The sequence below is a fragment of the Caloenas nicobarica genome, chromosome 5 (genome assembly GCF_036013445.1).
Source record: "Caloenas nicobarica isolate bCalNic1 chromosome 5, bCalNic1.hap1, whole genome shotgun sequence".
Classification (NCBI taxonomy): Eukaryota; Metazoa; Chordata; class Aves; order Columbiformes; family Columbidae; genus Caloenas; species Caloenas nicobarica.
This window is the reverse complement of record NC_088249.1, coordinates 54,430,588-54,452,957: the sequence shown is the minus strand read 5'-3', so window position 1 is coordinate 54,452,957 and position 22,370 is coordinate 54,430,588. Positions and strand designations below refer to the sequence as shown.

The following is a 22,370-nucleotide window of genomic DNA, read 5'->3' as shown; positions in this document are numbered from 1 at the left end:
TTTCTCAATTTTTATTACCATCAAATTTATATAAACAAGTTTACTTTCAGTATTCTCTCATATATTTTAACCCATATATGATCAATTAAAAATAGTTTTCATGATTGAGGACCATGAGGTTTATAAAGAGACTGCGATGACATTAACCTTCACAAATTGATACTGCTCATGTTTAAAAATGTTGTATTTCTAAAAAGTACAATCAATTCTCTGTTAAGCACAAGGACTAATTTCAACTATACATTAATGTTGTGCCAACTTTTTCAGATTAGAATTTATTCATTGGATTTGTGCTCCCTCGCATTTGTATGAGCAAAAAAATGACTATATTACAAAATACAGCAATTAGATTAAGTATCTTTAAGATGCTAGCTGCTAAACTACATATGCTGTAAGGATCCTGAGTTCTAAAAGGTTCTCACATGGCTTAATGGCAGTAGTTTACAGCTAGTCACAGCACTTTGCTTGGGACAAATAAACAATGTGAAAAACTCATCAAGATAGATACTTAAACTGGAGTTACTAAACAAAACAATTTAACATACATACTGCTACACTTCAAAGTAGGTTTTTGAATGCATTTGAACAGCCTGTATGCAGTTCTCAAGGCCTGTAATTGTTAAACACTCAGGCACAAAAGCTTAAAGCTGTGCCTTAGGAGATGATGAAAGGAAAAGAATTTTGAGAACTCCATTGGTGTACATTTTAACAGTTAGCAGGGTTTAACATATATCCTAGGGAGCATGTATTTTACAAACCTTCTTCTAACTGAATCATATGCAAAAAAATCCATGTATTTGCTAAGTAAATTTACTCCCTTTAGTTTTACAAATAAATATGTTGAATTTTTCACTGTTAGACTGCTTCCTTAGCTTCAAAAACGCATTGTTACTTAAAACAGCCATTTAAAAATGGTAGCCAATACCTCTATTGTAACAGGCCCAATGTAAAAAGTAACACAACACATTCTCCCACTCATTCAGGACTTAAATGCAAAAAAAGTCCTATCTTTATTTTGGGCTTAATCTGCTTCTGTTTTCTATTTCTGACTGCACTAAGTCGTGAGACAGAATGTCCGCCTATGCTCTGGATATCAAAGTGTACTGAAGAGATTAGATAAAGGTAATGGCTGGTGAGTCATAGAATGCCGGCACAGCCGTGCTCCTGCTGCCACATGCCCACAGCCATCTCTGTGGCCACTGAACTTGAGCTCTGGATGGGGTCCATGCGACAGGAATCTTACAAAATCCTCCTCCTGCCCTAAGAGTTGGTTCTAAATAAAATGAAACTGCAGCATCAAATCTGAAGCCAGTCATAAACACCTAAAGCAGAATTAAGATGGGCCCAACAAACTAATACACCAAATGTATGTTGTGGATTTTTTTATACAGATTTCTAGTATAAAGTTTATTTTCCTATCAACTCCCTATTTCTATATCAACTTCTGTCACGGGGGTGTAATTTAGGGTTCTGCTTCTTAGTAATGACCCTCTGTTGAAAGTCTCAGGTTAGTGGCTCATGCTGATTTTCAGAAAAATGAATCAGACTGAAGACTTGGTAGATCCCATATAAGTATGATATCCTGAAATGAACAGAAGAAGTCTGCAATTGCTTCTGAAAATGTTTAACCATGATCACAACCATGGATTCTACTCCACAGCAAAGGAGAGGCACAACTTGGCAATGGTAACTTGCTTGGAGCTTTCCTATAGAATACACTGGTTGGAAACTCTGTGTTTCCACACACTAGGGGTTTTTTCCCCGCGTTGTCACTGATAGGGTAAAACTAGTTAACATTCCTAGTATACATTCAATTAACATTTTCAAACACCTTTTCAATAAACTAAAAAGAAGATTATTTTTTTAAACCTAAAGCAACTCGATACTACCATGACTTTATCTCCTTCCCCAGTCTGCACTAATAGTTATCCAAGTAGAAGTCTACAAGTATATTGGGTGGTCCTCTTTGAGTGTGTCCTTCCTAGGAAAAGTCTCTAGAAGAGAAGGGCTTGATGAATTACACTCATTAAATATTGGAGTGGAAAAGTTTTTCTTAAACAAAGGTTCCTTTGTAGCTTGTCCTGCTATCTCATGTTCAACACATTTGAAAAAGTACAATAAACATTTCCACAAAGTGCACTGGGTCTTTTTTTTAAACACATTCTCCAAGTTAATATTTGTTTAATAAATTTCAAACTATTATCCACTTGAAAACAGAACCCAAAGCAACAAAAGGCAGTCTACAAGTTTAAAACACCCCAAAAATCAAAATGCAAGAGAAAGTCTAAGTCGAGCACATTTTTCGTAATTTCAGCACAGGAAGGATTTTCACAGAAAGTTTCCTTCTAGCTCACCTAAAGTATACCTGATCTAAACCTGATTTCTATTTTTTTTTGAGTACATAACTCATTTGCTTGATAGAAAAACAGGTTCTGCTCCAAGTACAGATAGAACTTAATTCCACAACGTACACTGATTTTTCTAAACATTGCCTTAGTGCTGCAGCTCAGACAATCAATCAGAGTCAGGTTTCTCCACTGTCAAGAAGGAATGTATGTTTGATTTTATTTTTGTAGGTTTTTATAGCAAAGAATAGAACTGTAAATTACACTTTTATTTAAAAAAAAGAAAAAACACAAAAGCAACACCAAACTATATCAGAGTATTTTTTCTTTAAAAAATTCCATGTCACTTCAGATGATTATTGCTCCCTCCCAAAAAAGGAGAAAGCAATTGGTTTCTCTTTTTCCCCTTGAAATGAGGAAATTATACATCAAAAGCGACAATGTTGTCATTTTCTAACTGTAAGAACTGAGCTGATTATTTTTTTTAAAAAAGAACATAACAAGAACCAAAAGACCATCAGTCAGCCACTCTGAGATCAAGTACTCTACAAAGAAAAATCAACAACTTTTCTTTCAATTTGTAAACAGTACTGGAACAACTTATCAATACTAATTTCTAATTTCAGAAATGGGATCTTTACTCACAGATACACTATTAGGCTCTAAAGACACATACAAACAGACATACGAATGTCAATTCATAAGCAACAAAACGTGCTATGCCACATTTGAACAGGTAGTCAATAAACCTGTCTGCTTTTAGAAAAACATAATAAATACAGTAGGAAGGCAGATGATGATTCTGTTTACAACAACATTTTTTCTAATGCAAATAAATATTTAAAAATACAATTAGCTAATAAGCTTGGTAACTGTACCTTAAAAGAAAATTTGCGATTTATGCGATCTTCAGGTCCAACTGGAGATATTACATAACTAGGCAATGGAATGCTACCCAAAACAGATTCTTCTCTGCTGTCTGTTGAATGAAAAAAATAGAATCTAATTCACTGCACCTTTCAGTGCGCTACCAATACATTCTCCTTTATGGACACACAGACAACTAGCATTAAGCAGAAAGCAGAGCAGTTCGGACTGGATATACGGAAAAGAATTTTCCCCATGAGGACAGCGCAGCAGCAGAACAGGCTGACCAGGGAGGCTGTGCCATCTCCATCCTTGGAGGTTTTCAACGCCTGACTGGAGTTTCAATACCTGAGCAACCTGCGCTGTCGTCTTTCCTGACCCTGCTTTCACAGGGTGGGGGGCGGCAGTGGGGGAGAGTTTGAATTTTTTAAGTTCAAACAGAAGAATATGCTCTGGGAATAAAGCTTATTGTGACAAATGAACTCCGACAGGCTGCATAACATGATGGACATTCCATTTAGCATTCTACATCTAGGCTAATTGCTACAATTAGGAAACCTCTATAACTGCTGTCTCTATAGTGATCAGCAGCCGAAACGCAGCACTTAGAAATATGAATTCGAGTTACATATTCTGTAACGCCTTTTAAAAATTGTAACACACTGCACAATATTCAAAACTTCAAAATAACCTTATGTAATACCACACCATTCCTAGTTCAGCCTAGTATCACATCTAACCTTTTTTGGTAGAAATACTGGATTCAGAAGTTCAGACTCTTACATTGTCTCTTGGATTGAAGCCGAATCAATGCCCTGATCTAGCCACAGTACATTCTCAAAAAATCAGCTGTCCAAGCACAAGCAAGTAGGTAACACAATGCAGAGATGGTATAAATATTAAACTGGTATTGCCGTTAAATGTTTTGCAGCATAAACCTTGGCATATATCAAAGATAAGTTATGTGACAAAAGATCATAGAACATCCTCTCATTCCCCAACTCTAGCCTGAAATTTGCTGCACATTAAAGACATATGGATAAGTAATTGTTTTACAATGCATATTCTCAGAATACCTCACTATATATGAAGAGTTCAATTCCTTTATGCTTGCAATGTGATTTGAACAGGCAAACTGCTACAGACTAACTCAAAAGAGCTAGTATCTACTCACCTTTGTAGTAAAACAAGCAATAATCAGCAAGCACAAACCATCTTCTTTTCCATAATCGCATTCCAGAGCTATCCTGAAATGCAAGAAATGTGATACACTTTTTATTTAAGGAAAGTTAACAGCTTATTGTACAATGCTGTACCAGTGAGTAGCTTACCAGAAGTTTGCCAAAATGTGGTATGAATTGCAAAAACAAGTGGTTTATATTTTAGCAAAATATTATGTACGAAGAAAGACAAGAGGCAAAACATCCAGTTATAAAATAATCAGGGTAAAATATTCAAACTGCTAATTTTCATTAAGTAATTACACTCGCATTCCAAACAGCATTCAGATTAACCTTACACACAACCAATGCATATTTTATCTATACAGATTTATCTTCCAGTAAAGAAACAAAGTAGGCCTCTTGGATGGCACAAACTCCAACAAGGAGTGCTTGTAGAACAAGATGAAAATCACTACACAGCTGTGAAGTACGACTTCACATTTCAGACAATGATCCCCTATAATTCTAGAGTCAATCTCCCATATGTCATTTATGCCTAAAATGTAATTTAATCGAATGTTCCTCAGGAAATAAAATAGGGTGCAAAATGTGCAAATTTTAATGAACAATAATACAATATGCCTGCAGAAATATAAATCTATATCTCTCTATATAATATATATCACCTTGTCAAAATGAGTAATATTTACATTGAAATTAATTATAGAAGCTTGTAAAATTGCCAGACTGTAACCTAAGCAAGTACAACTTGCTCAGCTGAGGTAGGCTTTGATGAGACCAGCAGCACAGAGAGTATCTTCCAGCTCTAAGTGCTTCCAAGTAGAGGTAAGGGGACAGAAGGAAACAGCTAGTGGAACGTTGTATATACTATTTCCGTTCTTTCTGCAGTCATATTAAGCATGCAAGGACTTCCTTCCCTTTCCTTTTTCATGCTACAATGCTGTCAACACATACTGCGTCTGAGTTCTGATTCTATCCTGAAAACTAATGGAATTGGGTAGTGGATGTCACCAGAGTTGATGGCAGAACATAGCCCTCCATGCAGGAGGAAGCAGATGGTTGGCAGTAATTTCGCCATCCTGTTTATATAGAATCGTAAGTGTAAGCCTTAGACTTAGACTAGCTGCTGGATCTCTGGTGATAATCAGATGGACGCTGAGTGCCAAATTAGAAGCAAGGAAGTATTCTCATACAACAAATAGCTTCATTTACTTTTCGCACTCCAGGATGTGTTTCTGTCAGCTTAAGAGTTCAAGATGCAGCAGCTGTAAAATTCTGTTTTCTGGATGAAATCCTATAATTCAGTCTTTGCTTGGACAGTGGTCTTGGTGACAGTGATGTATGGTGAATAGGTTCCTGTCTCCCTTCATTTTGTCCCTAACACTTCTGGTGAACAAAAGGCATATGAGTTGGAATTAAGCCTTTGATCAGGGTATAAGCAAACAGATGGAATAAGGACTTCACAGTCATCCCTGGGTTTATAGTATGTTCTGAGGGAGACTGAGATCAGCATGGCAGCAAGCCAGCAGGATAAAACAAGGAAAATAAACAGATTTTAAGAACAAAGTGATAGCCTCAACGTTTAACTATGGTGGCAACGTCCATTTATCATTGCTTCCACTTCTGAAACAATGCTGTAGGTAAAACTTGTTTTTCACACTTGCTGAGCACAAATCCCTCATTACAGAAGCTTGTGGGAGTACCCAACGCTGACTTGCATTGCCAACATGCAAACTTCTGTTTTTGCAGTTATCTAGAAGGCATTTACATTTACTTGATGACTGTGTTGAAGTACATGAACAGAAACAGATGATTAAATGCATACCTGTTTGTGCAGCCAACCTCTTACTATAACAGGAACATTGGGATTCCTTCTGATAGCTTGTTCCCTCTTTCCAAAGCTATGAACTTTGTTTCCAGCCTTCACAACCTGTAAAGAAGTATAATGCAGCAGTGTTTTTTAAACTGTACTGAGATTCACTTCATGTTAGAAATAACCTCACTGAATAAACTCATACTTCATTACACATTAACGAAGAATTTATAGCATTTTCAAGGGCAAGTAAATACGCAATGGTATTTCCAACACAGTAAAGTCAATCTGCCACTTCCATCAACACATCAGTGCCAGGACAGTCTGCCAACTCCCAGCTGAACAGCAGCAGCACTGGTGACTTAAGCCTGAAAGGCAGAGCTGCTGCAGTTTTAGTGTGCTTGGGAAGGATTTGAGTGCACTACAAGAGCTGCATGCAAGTCGCTCTGCAACATCGTACAAGTCTCTTACACACAGAGGACTTCGTGCACGTGAATCCTACTCTTGCTCTTCATTGTTTGTGGGGGGTTTTTGTTCTTCTTTGTTTGTTTTCTTTCCTGTTTAAAATCAAATAACATTTATAGCTTGGACTTCAACCCCGCAAGCGAAAGACGACAGAGTGACACTGCTGAGGAAGAGACCTGGACAGCAGTAAGTACTAATAGAAATCACAAGGACTAGGGAATCATTTGTGTTTTACTGCAGCCTCCCTTTTGACTCACATAGGCAAAACTATTCCTAAAACAAAAAAGGAAAGCTTATCAGCCTGTGAAAAAGAGAGTGAGAATCTCTGGATCTGCTTGTTCTTATCCAATCTCAGCACAGTTTGCTACTGCAAGTGCTTTAGGAACCCGAGGTGCCCAAACCACCCTTACAGCTGCTACCAACTTCTCTGAGGAAAGAGCTGCCCAGATTCACTGTCTCCTTCCTATGATATCTGTTTTGTTTGACTCTCTCCTCTCAGCTGGTCAGGGTACTGATGCTCTATCAGCTGCAGAGAAAGAGCAGCTCTGGAAATGAGTACATTTGTCATACGCAAGGGACAACACCATAAAAATATCTCAGCATACCACTTCTGCAAGTCAGGCAACATCTGGACTAGAAGACAGCGCAAATAATATAAAATGAATTCTGTTAATCTTGAGGCCAGGCTTTACCAGTCCGCACTAAATGTCACATATTTCAGTAGGCATAAGCATACATCTTAATGCAGGATTAAGATAATAGCAATAATCAGTAAAAAACAAAAATCCAATTTTTCTTTGGTACCATAGCATATAAAGCAGGATGCAGATTTATGACCTGTGAGGTGATAGCAAAGGGCAGATTTTACTAGGTAGTTTCTCTGAGGTCTCTACCAGGAAGCAGCACGCTGCTTTCAGCCCTGCTCAGAAGTCAGGTGAGCTGCATGTCACAGTCGTTTCTAATGCATTCGGAAGAATGCCCAGTCTGGGCTCTTCCCTAGGAGAGACAACACACCTGGCACCTCTGTGAGGGTCTGCACAAGACCCACCCGCGGCGCCGGGCAGCAGCCCAGCACAAACCCAACGGGGCAGGCTGCAAACAGCAAGAGCTTTCTGAGCAGATGTACCCGCCACTCCGCTGGCAATAACCAGCTCACATCACCATCCGAGGCAGGTGAGGATGGTGTCACCGGGATCTCGCAGCCCATTTCTGCGCCATACCTGCGCTAACAAGCTGCAGAGCAGCAGCTCTGTGCAAACACAGTGTGTCAGTTACAACCACAACGTCTCCCTCGCTAATCACTCACAGACCTACAAGCGGCAAGTCTGAGACTAAAGGAAGGAAGAAATAACTTTAGGCATTTTGTGTTTGCTACTGAAAAATATTCCAAAAGATAACTCGTGAACCTGTGTCCAAATATCACTTTAAATGAACACAAAGATGTATCATGAGGACAGCCGAGCTCTGGATGATCATATGATCATCAGGCCAAGCCATATATACTTTCTCTTTAGAAAAGTGAGAAGTAATCAATTCACTCAAGATTTTAAAAAACTGTTGCCAAATGTTACATGCAACAACTGCATTACAAGGACAATGACAAATAATGACGCTCAAACTGTTTCAGGCTCTGAAAATCAAAAATCTATGCTTTGCACCTGAACAGAAATCAATTTACAAGATGTACAGAATTTAGTTTCCTGATTTTTCTTTCTTTGATTTATCCTAGGAAGGGTGGATGAATGGAGGTACAGTTAAAAGTATAGCTGATCTAGCCCAACAACTGGGCTTAAATTTGTTGTTTTTTTTTTTTTTTTTTAAATCAGATCCTCTGTCAATGATCAAACACAATGATTATCTGACCTTATTTAATTAAAACCAAAAAAAAGCAGACCACAAGGTATTAATAGAAAAGTCATCCTTGGACTTGGTAAAAAGACCAAATAATTTCTGTTATACAGAAGGCGGAAAGGTTTTCCTAAGGCTGTGTATTCTATATCAATAAAATACCAATAACAGAAACAAACAAACAAGAAAATGGTGCTTTACGTAGTTAAAATTTTCATTTAATCTGCAGTATCAATCATCTTTGCTCTGGAATAAAACAAAGCACAATAGATACTGAGTGTTACTCCTTGCTTCCACTGGCTAGAATAAAAAAAATAGTTTAAAAGAAAAGGTGTATTTTAAAAAACTATTTGTACTGAAGTAGTCTTTTCCTAACTTAATATATTCTGATATCATTGTCGTATGTTGAAAAATGCAGGCCAGTGCAGCTGCCCCTGTCTCTGAAGACAAAGAAGTCGCTTTTGACTTCTGTGCATTTGTTATGCTGGTTTGTTTGTGAATAACTCATAAGACTTTGCGAAAAAAATGCAAAATGTCAAGAGCCAAAATTTTCAAATTCCTTTTCAGCACTGTGTCATCTTTTTCCTTACAGTAGCCTCTAGCTGAGGAGGAAAATTGTTAACTTAATTATAAAATGCAATTATGTTTTTATCTAAAACTGGATGGTCACCAAAAATGTAAACGGACTTTCACTTGGAACAGACTTTCTAAATAGCAAAAGGGAAGACAGTATCTTGGCAAAAATACGTGTATGTATACAACACAGAAGAGAACACATAGCTTTCAACCTACATGGAATTAAAAACCAAACCAACCAAACCAACCCCAACCCACAGAACCCCCACCTGTTTAATTCTAAGTCATAAACTCTTCCATTCAAAGAAATCTCAATGTTTCAGTAACAAATTAACCCATGAAACCTTTCAGTATCTCTAAGAAAAATAGAGAAAATCCTTATTTTTCAGACAGGAAAAACTGAAACTCTCAGAAATTCCTGCTCTTCCTATTGAGCACGCATCTGCAGTGGCCCTGAACCAAACCCTGTGTCCTGCACTCCAGCTAGTCCCGCAGAGCTGGCACCATCACCTGTCACCATTGCCTGTTTCTCTCAACTGTTAGACATGTTTTTTATTTACTTGTAATTCTCACCAGTTCATCTTGGAAAAATACCAGCACCTATCAGTTTCGCCAACAATTCCATTACTTCTCTTACGCAGAATCCATCCAAAACACATTCTCAGAACGTAGATAGCAATAAATACATTACAGCACCATTCTTTACGCTTTCAGCTTGGCCAAAGTACCTTGTAGCACAGGAACATTTACAAGCTTCCATTCACACCATCACATGCTTTAACAGACTAAATTCCAAAGTACCCTACTCTCAAACTGAAACAGTCCTTATTCCTCCATATCCTTCATTTGTAATCAATATAAATGGCTTTTAATATGGTTAATAATGAATTGGCTAAGAACAAGCAGATCTTTGGGACAGAGAGCTATTGTGGTTTATCAGCATTCCCTTTTGCTTTTTATTCCCACAACTCTATACCCCTCCAATTTCAAAAGGAAGGGTAGGCTGCGTTGGTCTAAGTCTTCGGATGACTTCTTCCGACAGTGACAGCATCGAAATGGCGGGTCCCACCCCAAGAATCTATTTGCATTTCTGCAACACTACCCACCTCTGGTGTCTTACAAAAGGAAGCCTTATATATATATATATATGCGCACATCAATGCATAATGACATTTTGGTAAGCATAAGTCTCATTTTGGCCTTTTTCTTCTTTTCAACACTCTGCTCTTGTTGTACACTGTACAACTGACATTGTTGGTTAAAACATGTGAAATTCTCTTTCCAAACAATTACTTTTTACTTCAGAAGTTTTATCCAATCCAAATTCAGACTTGAACACTGCAACAAGCAAGCCAGAAGTCTTCACCTCTTTCATTTTGAACTGAGAATGACAAATCTGCTGCAGAGTTGGCAGCTTACCTTCCTCCTCTGCCCCAAATGTAGCGATACTCAGTTGTCCACTTTTTGCACAAGAATCAAGTGAAAAGCCACGTACCTGCACGTTCTGATTTGGTAGCATTTCAATGAGCACAGATCTATCCAAAAATCAATTTGAATTTGGCCAGGATTCCAACACGATACCTACACTGTTCTGTGATTGCATTTGCAGCACAAAATTATGAAAACATTTCATAAAATATAATAATTAGCTATGGGTAGCTATAGACATTTGCCATGACAAACAGAATGTGTATTTGGCTTCATGATTGTGTGTCAAGTCTATGTCTGAGAACTTACTATTTGAATGAATGATTATGGAATTCATGGAAGAAAACATTTAGAAATAGATGAAAGGATGTTAAAATCTACTCTCAACATGCCAAAAGTCAATTTCAAAATGGAGGACACCAGTTATTCACTTCACAACCTTTGTCCTCATTGCTAGTTCACTTGAATTAAATTTGTGTTAGGTTGTGAAGGAATTCAACAGAACTTCTGACCCTAGAGAACAAGATGAGTGACTTCAAGCCTGGAAACACATGCAATGATGAAACAAAGCATACATAAAAAAGATGTTGGCTCTCTTTCTTAATGAAAACTTCAGTAAAGTATTTACTGAGGGCCCACAGCAGGATGAATCTCATACAAACAAACTTGGTGGAGAAGAAAATACAGGCAAGCCCTCTACAAGAGCTGTATCCAAAGTCTAAAGCTGCCCTGTATTAAAAAAATGCAGCACCTGGCAGTCTGCCAGAAGCATGCGTGGCTACACTTATACTGGACTGCAAGCAAATGAGAAGCAGAGACCAAAAATACATCAACTGAAGCTTGGGGAGGTGATTCTGGATGTTCTCCAAGCTGTGATGGAAAAAGCATCACCCTCGCCTTTAGCTGTGTGCTTCTCACATCCCCAGGGAACTCACCTCTAGCACGTGGGTGGCCCTGTAAGTTGTACCCAGACACCACTTTTGATCTCAGTGTTTTGCAAAGCCTGATTAGATCAGTGCAGACTTGTGACAAAGGGAAGCAGCAGGAGCAGGTGACAGAGGACACACACTTTTTGGCAGAAGTGTGATCCTGGGTAAGCTAAAGCCAACTGTGTCACTGGAGAAATCCCCAGCTCAAAGGAGAGTATCAGGTCCCCATTAAATTTGCTGGTTTTAAGAGTGAAAAATGAGCCTTCTGCCTCTAATGTTGGCTTAAAAAAAAATCAGAATAAGGAGGGTAAATGCAGTAAACACAAATGCTCAAGCACTTTGGTAAATTCAATTGTTAAAATGTCAAAAAGAAATGCATCAAATAATTCAAGTAACCTCCTAAGTTTACTGTTTTCAGTGATAAACTCATCTGGCACTTTAAAGATAAAAGTATTCTTGAGATTTGATACATGACAATACTTGTGTTGGTCCAATAACCTATACACTTTGGATCTAAAAAAATAATTTAAAAAAAATTTGTTTAGCTTTTCATGAAATTATTTTCATCTTCTCCAATATTCACTCAAGCATATAAAACCATTAGAAAATGATTTCAAGTGATTCCAACTCAATGAAATATCTTTGCAACTAATTTGGCAAAGTCTTCTTCAATTCAATTACTTCACAGGTTTCACACTTTTGCATTAAAAAAAAAAAAAAAGAACTTGAGAAGTCTAAAAACCGCAGGCAAACTTAAGAAATCTATCTTATTCCTGCTAATTCTTCCAGGTTTTTTGTGGGGTTTTTTGTGTGTTTTTTTTTTTTTGCTTCTTTTTATCCACCGTCCTCCCATTCTCACTGTACTGGAATTTATCGTAAGGTCAAAGAAGCATTTAAATAGTTGGAGATACTTCAATTACAGCACTTCATTATATTTTGTGAAATAATAAACACAGGCCCTTTGTCAATGTCAAACAATGGATTTTTCTATCATTAAACATTCTGTGTGTAAATTTGGCATCTACACTGTTTGTGCACTTCAGTGATGGCAGAAAAGGACCTAAGTTGTTAGTAAGAGGAGGAACAGCAGTAAGCTTCGATGGAAAAGCAAGAGCTGCAAACTACAGATCCTGGTATTCTGTAGCACTTTTTGCCATATACACCGGACTATCAAAAGACTTGCTGGAATACTAGTGTTATATTTACTTACTTCCATCCTTAAGAAGTCTCTCTTATGTGTCGCAACGATCACTATTTTTCAATTTATCATTCAACACTATCATGTGGGTATACGGTGCTCCTATGCTGTAAAAAGGTTTTTGCTTGGGTAGAAGATATTACCTCTTCTTTGAGGTTGCTTATTAGACTTCTAGGCCAAACCCATGGCCCTGTTAAAATCAGCATTAAAAGAGTATTGGATTTAAAGCAAGTGACATTCTAATCATCAAGCTCAAACAACAGCCTTTTTCCTTTACCTTAGAGACAGGTTTTGTATCAACAGCAGATGTAGTTACTGCAGTGGACGTTTCACTGACCATGCTTGAAGGTCTTTGGTTTATTTGTTGCTTGGACATAGATGAATTCTGTCTAAAAAACAAACAAAAACAGGTAGTCTAAAGCACATTGTTTCAAACAGTCAGCTTTGCCTTTTTATGTATAAGACTCACAGTGAGCAAATGAGTGTCAGCCTAGTCAGACATTTCCCATGCATCTGCAACATCCTTTGCACCATCCCTGTTATTGCAATTTCAGGTAGATGCTGTCGGAGACATCTGATAACTGGTACTTGCCAACGTATCAGGAGAAAGACACCTGCCAAATTGTCTGCAAATCCAACAGAGAACCAAGCCATAACAAAGAGCACTCATGGAAGATAAGGCCAATGCAGAGAAACTAAATTGTGCCCAATTTAGAGGCTTGGCTGCAAACGTGGGAGAGCCAGTGCTGGGGAGGGAACCACTGGAGTCAGCACTTCGCAATAACAGGCTTCTTATTTAAAATCAAGTGAGACTAGTCTACTGTGAGATTTTTCACTAACTTAATGTGAGATCTTTCAATCTGCCCAAAATATGATTCATACTATAATATGAATTATTAAAATACCTTTTAAGTGAAATGGTGCAATTCCTGGCAGATATTGTTAGAAATAAATAGCTTTTGAGTCATACTAAGACTCAAGAAATCTTGATAACTAGCTCAGATGCAGATACCCATTTAAAGCATAAGTGAGATCAATCCTACCAGAAGAACCTGTTTAACAAGTAAGAATTCAGTACAGCTGCCCAGATGAAGAAATGAGAGGATAAACAGAAGTGCAAAATCTTGTGGAATCCCATATGCAGGTTGCAAAGAGAAGCCTCAGCAGCCAGGCTCAACACCAACTTGTGAATCAAACCCACAGGTGGTATTTTAAAAAAATCAGTAACAACATTGTTTAGCAAATTATATTTTAGGAACAATTAGCAATGCAGCCATATCAGAACAAAAAATACAAAAACTAGTAACAACCTACGATTTTTCTTTTCCCATCTCAATACGTCACCAAAGCCATTTATTTAAAAAAACAAAAGACAAGGCACACAAGTCACACCAAACATCACCATTGCTACTGCTGAAATTCAATCTAATTCTCAACACAACAGAGAACAGAGTAATTCTGAGCAGTCATCACTCTTAAGAACAGAAAAGAATTTGTGACTGTAGTAGCTCAACACAGAGTTTAACTGAGGTTAAGGTGTTTGCCACTACTGCTCTTCCTCAGTTACAACCTGAACAATTATTACCTGTCCAAAAGCTTTTATAGCTGATTTGGTGTCAGGGAAAGCACATTTTTCCATTTGGAACATACAATTTCAATTAAACTTGCATGGAAGTAACAGAACTTTGATCCCATTTCCTTTATGTCTTGATTACGTGGAAGAAATCCCTTCTTTCTAGCTTTTTGTGTAAATTCATGTCCAATATACGAGAACAAACTATAGCAAGTCCCTAAAATCCCCGGCCAGCCCTCAATGCATGAGAGTTTCATCACATCAGTTGGAGCCACTTTGCCTCACCTCTTATGGACCAGGTATCCTGCTTCAGCATTTAATCAGCTTTAGGAATATCCAGTTTCAGCGAAGAGCAGATTAAGATACTTCCTGTATATAACGCTGCCCAACCAAGCTATTTCTGTTCATCAGCCAGTCTCATTATCTGCTTTTGACTCTGTGCTCAGTTGTTCCCTTTCCACTCAAAATTTCAAAACAGGCAGAAAATGCAGACTTACAATGTGCTTCCACTTAACTTGCAAAAGCACCTTACTTGCCTTTTCCTAATATTTACTTATCAAAAAGGTTCCATTTCCCTGCTCTAGGCAACTAAACAGTGAGTAGGCATTTCAAGGAGGGAGGCACGCTCAGAGACGTGACCGTCTCCTACACTGACTCCTCAACAGGAATCTGAAGCATTAGATTTGGTATCATTAAGAAGGCCACTAGAAATGAGTCACAAGTATGAAAATAAAACACATCCAAGGAAAATGTTTGGCTTTAGAAGACACAGACTTTCTCTTCATCCCTTGAGGTTTAGATTCTCCACAATGTCCACACCACAAATTATTGAATTTTAGAATTTAGAATTTAGAAATTTAGAATTTAGACTGTAGGACAGTCACACAATACATGTTATTTTCCAGATACTCGCTGAGATAAGGATAGAGGAAAGGAGGAGGTGGGGGTAAGAGAACACATAACGTACATATTCAGAAAATCTGTAGGCTTTCCAGACTAGAGATAATCTGATTAAATTAGGTTTCTTCATTTTATAGAGTAGCTATTTCATAGGGAACTAACTTCCTCAGGAAAGACAAAAGTGAAAAAAAAATTACATCTAACTTTCAACAAATAGGAGTTAATTTTTCCAATAAAAACATTAATATGGCAACTGAAATAACCCCAGGGAAATAGCTTTAATCTACAAATCATGGTTGACAAACTCAGATTAAACAGATCTTCACTATTCCACAAGATACAGTTTCACAGTAGGTTAAATGCACTGCAGTTAAAAAAAAATAGAAAAACTAAAGAGGATGATAAGCTTCACACCTTTAACAAGACCATCACTATCAGAAAATTATAATGCAATACAGAATAAATGCATAATTCCTAAGAATTTATAATTTGGCCATTTAGTGATTTCTCTTCCACTTGCTACTGAAAACTATCACCGCCAATAAACCAAGCTTTCATTTTCTAATAGTATCAATGATACCAACCAATAACAAAGTTCAACTGGGAAAAGAAAAAATTCGGAAGAAGAAAAATCTGGGGTTTTTTAACTTGTGAGGTTGTTGCCATGTGGAAGAATACACATCGTTAGTAAAAGAGAGAGTAAGCCCACCAAAAGAGAAAACATATTATTCTTCTCCTTAAAAAAATGCCTTTGGCAGCAAACACTGACGACTCAAACTTCCTGTACCTGAGACGTAACAGAAAACACCAAACGACACTGAAAATTAATTTAAGTACTCGTATACAGTGTGTCAAGGATAAAACAGATTTGCATGAAATAAGAACATAATGAAACTCAATTATTCAAGTCTCTTAATAGCTAATATTCTCAATGTTTTAAAAGCAGATATACATATGCAGAATTACCTGAAACATCCCAGCATGTTAATGGAGTTAATGCTGTCCTAATAGTGTTTACAGATTCATCTTTAAAAACAAGTGACTACAGCATTAACTGTGCATTCAGAAACATTAGTTCAGAATCACTATTACCAGAAACATTTGATAATATCTGTTATTCAAGACACCCCATTCTGTCTTCCCAGTGTTGTGTTTTGTCTGTTTGAAGGATGGTTTCCTTACTGCCTCCCCGGGTGTGTGCGTACACAGGCGGAATTCCAGTATGTACATTCAGAGCTCCAGTGCCTTGTAAATCTTTTTAAAATATGTGAAAATAACCCTTAATACAGTATCTCCTGTCGAGCAGCTCCCCACTCTTCTTACATAGTGCTACTACGTCTACAGAAAACCCATTTACCAGCTAAAAGAATTACATGGTCAATATAGAGTTTATTAAAAAAAACCCCAACACTGAAGAATACAAAAAAATTATTACACCAGTAGCCCACGTTGAAAATGCAATACTTATGAGAGAAAACATTCCTCTTCTCTAAAGGATCATAAAGATTAGTCAACTTAGAAGATCCACATTCATACCAGCAACTTTGAAAGTTTATTTTGTTGAAACCAAATACGACACAAGAACATCATGTCAATCTAGTTTTAATACTAATAAATGTCCTATTCAGCTAGATAAAAATTAACTGTCCTAGTATTTCTATACATGCAAACACGGCAGATGTTTATTTTGGGACTGTTTGGGTTTCCTCCTTTCCCTCCACCTGATATTTTTGCTGCTATAGTAACCAAACGCAATAGACAAAATAAGATGGCTTTCTCTCCCCAGAGGTGATACATAGGCTTTGCAGTTGTGCAAAAAACAGGTAAAAAAAGAGGGTAACACTCATTGGATTAAGCTCCCAATATATACATACATATTTTATACATTTCCACATTTAAAGTAAAAAAGATAAGACTGCAACACAAACTACTATCTTCTCATTTGCAAACGTAATACTATCACAAATACATTGTAGAACTTATAACGCACAACTACTGGTGTTTAGCAACAGATGCAATTAGATACACAGCTGTCAGTTATTTGAAGAATAGTTATTTAAAGAAAGGTAAGACAGGAGAAATCTAAACATTATGTACATCTATCCTAAGTAATTCTGCCATAGATTTTTCAGATAAATATGCATATAATTATACGGTTAAACTAGATCTAACACTTGTCCAGCAGCCTTATCCTTAACACACTTTTCCATTGGTTGTTTAGGAAAGGTCCCATTGGGGATTAAGGTTTCATTAAAAACATGAAAGTAAAGCACAGAAATTAAGATATCATTGTTAAATGGAGAGATGCTACCAGAGGGACTTCCCATACAACCAAGGTGTTCAAACTATTTAGAGGTAATCCTGAAAACTGTGAGGTGATAGAGGACAAAAATTAATCTGGACAAAAACTGAAATGCTGACAAGAACAGATAGAAAAATAAAACTTCAGATATGAGTAAGCATGGGATAAGATGCCAAACTGCATTCAGTGTCGACAACAGACAACTAATTCAAAGAAGGCAGAAATTAAAAATATCTCTGCAGCTTTTATCACTCAAAACAACACTAGCAATCTGAGAGAGAGATATTTTTTTAATCTTAGTAGAATGACTAGCAGCAGTCAAAGTATGTTAAGAATTAGGAAAGGAACAGAGAAGAAAAAGTATAATTACATTATTATATTAAAAAAAAATGGACTCACACTGAATACTGCATTCACCTATAATCAATCACTCCATCAGATAAAAGAGAAATCTAAGCCTCATGTCAAAAAGCAAACACTTAGGCAGGGCCAGTGACAGGTACAGAACACACGTCCCACACACTGAGTGACGAAAGCTTCTAAGCTGGGAAAACAGATTGAAACATGGGGATTTGACAGTAGTCTCAGCTAATAAGGAATAAGTCTCAGGAAATAAGGAATTATCACTGCTTCTCAAAAAAAATCTGAATAAGAACACCTTTAGGAAGAAGGAATAGCATAAGGGTCATAAGGTAATGTATAATAATTTTAAAGTTCCAGGTTCCAGGCAATACTCTGTTTTTATCCTCCAGTTACAATGGAGTTGAGGAAATCAGATTTTGGCTTAAAAAGCAAGATTGATGTGATACTGTTTAAAAGGGGAACTGCTTTGGGAACAGACTAGTGGAATACAGTCTCAGCCTTCTACAGAAAGTATCCAGCTCTCATTTGATCAAATGAGGCAGGGTGTCTGGTTCACAACTGACTCATAATCAAGCCAGGATTTATTGACATCATTTTCCAAAACTTCTTTTCAAATCTTCTTGCCAGAACATTGCTTCCTGGATGAGAAATGGCCAGAGCAGTCTGTACATTCATCATTTCTGGATTACTGTAAATTACTTTTCTGATATCAGATGTGTCCTTTTAATAGATAGATTTGTTGTAGCCTGAACCAGCTTGTGCTTACATCTCCCCACTAGCTCCCAGTCAACATCTGGTGACAACTCCTGACTTTGGCCCTAATCTTAAATTAAAATCAACCCATACGTAATAAATCACACCACAACTGCAATGAAAAACAAATTGCCATTTATTAAACCCTTAGGAGTGCTACTACTTCAGACAGGATTCTTCAGCTATCAAAAAATTACTCTTGGTCAAAAGGATCCCATGATGGAAAGTTTCCACAGACCATGCGAATCCAGAGAGTGTCCTTCCGACTGCGTCCTGTTTATGAAAGTCATTTCATCACCAGATATGTTCTACAACACTGATTCCAAACTAACACACGATCAACAACACCAACTCCATACACACCCCTGATGCTGAGGGAAAAGAACTGAAACCACTGCATAGCCCCATTACGATTCCTAGGCCTACAGACAGCGAGGTGCTCACAGCTCCTTTGGTTTCAGCAGAGACATCCATGTATGTCAACAGTGTCGTTTGACAAGACCTCAGGTATGACTGCGATGAATACCACCTGGGTAAGACCTGCACTGTCACACAGAAGCAGTATAGAACTAAAGAAACCAGAACATCCCACACACTTGAAAATTACATCTTTAAAGTAATTTGAACTGATATATTAAAACCATCTGATTTTAAAAAACACTCTGTATGTACTTCAGGTCAATAACAAAGCTTAGAAAAATGTTCTTGCAAAGGCTGTTTCCTAAGTAGTCACTACAAACACATACTCCTCTCTGTATTCCTCCAGCCATTCTCCCTTCTTTTAGAATAAAAACCACTTGTCTCTATTAATTCTACTATATTGTAAGATCTTTTTCCCTGCTTTTGATATCATCTATCTCAGTTCTACAAATTGAAGTCTAGAGATGACAAGTTATGGTGGTTCATCTGATTGCCCTCCAAATAAACACCCTCATTTCTCTTCCAAAAAAGATTCTAACATACACAAAAGATCACTAAAACTATGTGCCACAAGCAAGTTGTTCTTTGAGTTCTGCTTTTTATATTTTACCTGCTACTACAATTAAAAGACCAGAAATAGTCCAGGGCAGTGTGAATAACCCAGGGAGGCACTCCAGGGAGTTCTGGCCAAACACCTATTTTCCCTTACACATGTGCAAATTTTCTTTATATTTAATTTCATCAAACCTTTACAACAGATGAAATTTTAAAATCAATTAACAGACAGAAGTTGGAACACAGATGCACAGTGGCTGTTGTCTATATCATCTTTGAGATTTTCTCCATTGCAAGACACCTGTTCTCACTAAATGACTTGGAGCAGCTTGTTCACACACTTGGATCAAGCCACCACATACCATGTAACGCCTGGGGTGACTTCCAGCTTTGTTGCCATCTGACAGGCTTTGTACCCAAATCATAAGGCCTCTCCCACACACTGCAAAATACCTTCAACCTTCTACTTCATGCTGCTTCTCAGCAGAGGCCTTCACACAGGGATTGGCCCTTGGATGTGGTTTGGGCTTGAGAGAGAGCAGCTGTTCAGTTATTTTGTTGGGTTTTTGTTGCTATTTTTATTCGGTTGGTTTGTTGTTTAAACCATGAGAAGCACTTCTCAGGGCTGTACCAGAAGCTCTGAGCAAAGGGCTGTTCAGTCATGCTCTACTTCTCCTTTCTTCTCCATATCCACAACAGAAGACATGGCCAGAAAAGCCTCAGTCTCCTGGGAGTCTTGCATGGCCCTTCTCTGGGCTTCATTTTTCTCAATGCTATACTGCTTTAAATGAAATGTAGAGCAAATTAAATGTCACATAATTTGACACAAAGTGTTCAGAATGGTGGTAGCCATACCAGCCACCACAGCATGGTGCCCAACCTCTGTGACGCATGAAAGGCTTGGGGCTGCTCAAACAGCATTGGAAGAGAAGACTGGAAAAGGAAAAGCTATCTGGTGATGTCAAATTCTTCTTGTCCTCCGGAGTGGTTTTAGAAGTGATGTAGAACTTTCCCCTAGACTCTGGCTAGGGAAGATATCCAGTCATCCCATGGCAGGGGGGATTCAAGGAGCAATCAAACATGTGGCAATGACAACAGGACCAGTTAAACCCTACAGTGAAACAGGGAGTGATCCAAACCAAAGACATGCCCAGATAGACCAGTTTGAACACATGCATTTCTTCTTCCTTTTTTCTTTCTTTTTTTTTTTTTTAAATCAGACAAGTAGGAAAAAAATATCATGGAAACTAATATCTATGATTCTATTTCTCTAGGATAAATTGAAGAATGCCTAATCAAAACTTTTTTAATAAATACCAGCCTACGACAGGGAACACAGAAAATCTAAAACGTAAGAAAACGAAGGAATTACAATGGAAACTACAATATTCTGTGTATTTCAACTTCAGTACAAATCTTCCAGTTTGCTCTAAAGACATTTTACATTTGTGTCCTGTATATTTACATAGGGTTAAAGCATTATTATTTAAGTATCCTATTTATATTGCCTTTTGTTTATTTCAGGGCTTGTTTGTTTTTAAAGACCTTCTAAATATTTTCTCTCAAGGCCTGATATGGAACAGTGCTAGAATCAAAACCATACTATCACAATGAGAAGTAAATTTTTAAGCATAAACCATCTCTATGACATTTTTGCTACAATAGCAGAAAAAGTGTCAAACTACTAAACTACTGTAGGGTAAACATGTTACTGGTTTAGATCTATTGACATGGGTATAAAACTACTTACTCTTCTCGCAAAATAAATTCAATATTTTCTGGAGAAACCTGTCCTGTCACAGGATGTCTAAATGACGTGGTCTGCTGATTATGGCTGAAAGGAGAAAAAAAAAAGGGGGGGGAAAGAAAAAATAAATTAATATTGCTAAACTCAGAAAAATAAATCTATTATCTCTAAAAGGCAGAACTGTTTATATTGATCATTCACTGCTGCTACTCCAGAAATGAAACATATTTTCTATGTACTTTTCAAACCAGAAATGTTTTCAGCTTACTGCATTCTTGTTGACTTTGCCAATGGCACAATGTACCACTTAATTATTAAACAGGTTAATGTTTTAAAAGTAAACTAGTTGCAATGCTTAGTTAGGGAGATGGACTTGGATTTATGATTATTTACATCTGTTACCAGATTATTTAAACATAACGGAAATTACACAACATGAAGTACTGATTTGTATTTCCATAAAATTCATAGAACAGAACCAATACAATCATTTAAAATGTTGCTGGACAATGTTTTACACAATTTGTAATATTTAATGACATCACAGAAAGAGATTTTGTGGAAGTCATTTGTTGCATGTGCTTTTTTTTCCTCTAGTATGGTATTTCTACAATGATTTTTCTTTACACCTCCATGCACAGCATCACATATAACCTTAGCTGTTTGGTTACATAGCCTATCCAAACCAACATAATTTAGTATTTAATCTGAGATGAATTAAAATTGGGATTTTTCTATCAACTTGCCCCTCAAAGTACTATGTAGATGTTTTGCTACCCTCTGTGAAATACCGATATCCATTAAAGACTACTAAAGACTATTTTATGTGTAACTGTACTCATACAATGCAAAAATATGGCGTGAAGAAAGCTTATTTCAAGATAAATTGTTAGTCTTCCCTCCTCCTTGAAGCAGATCATTTGAATTAATTGTATAGAAAACACAAGATAATTTCTAAAGAGTCTCATATCTAGTAAGCCCCTTATTCTGTAGCCCTGTCCAAAGAAGCAATCTATAAAAATCATAAATCTTAAAGAAACAAGAAAATGAAGATCTTATTTCAGGTTATGGCTGAGATGCTGTCAGGGAACTTTAGAACTAGAG

The 22,370-nt window shown here is 37.2% G+C and overlaps 1 protein-coding gene across 2 annotated transcripts in view; it reads right to left on the bottom strand.

Moving 5' to 3' along the window:
- The window catches only part of PLEKHA7 (pleckstrin homology domain containing A7), a 155,193-nt gene that overhangs the window by 45,477 nt on the left and 87,346 nt on the right, over nucleotides 1-22,370 (bottom strand). For both annotated transcript variants that reach the window (XM_065635470.1, XM_065635471.1), the window contains exons 4-8: nucleotides 21,270-21,353; nucleotides 12,931-13,042; nucleotides 6,222-6,326; nucleotides 4,387-4,459; nucleotides 3,224-3,324 (exon numbers count right to left, since the gene is read on the bottom strand). In XM_065635470.1, coding sequence (XP_065491542.1) covers nucleotides 3,224-3,324; nucleotides 4,387-4,459; nucleotides 6,222-6,326; nucleotides 12,931-13,042; nucleotides 21,270-21,353 — 475 coding nt within the window. The remainder of the gene's footprint in view (nucleotides 1-3,223; nucleotides 3,325-4,386; nucleotides 4,460-6,221; nucleotides 6,327-12,930; nucleotides 13,043-21,269; nucleotides 21,354-22,370) is intronic.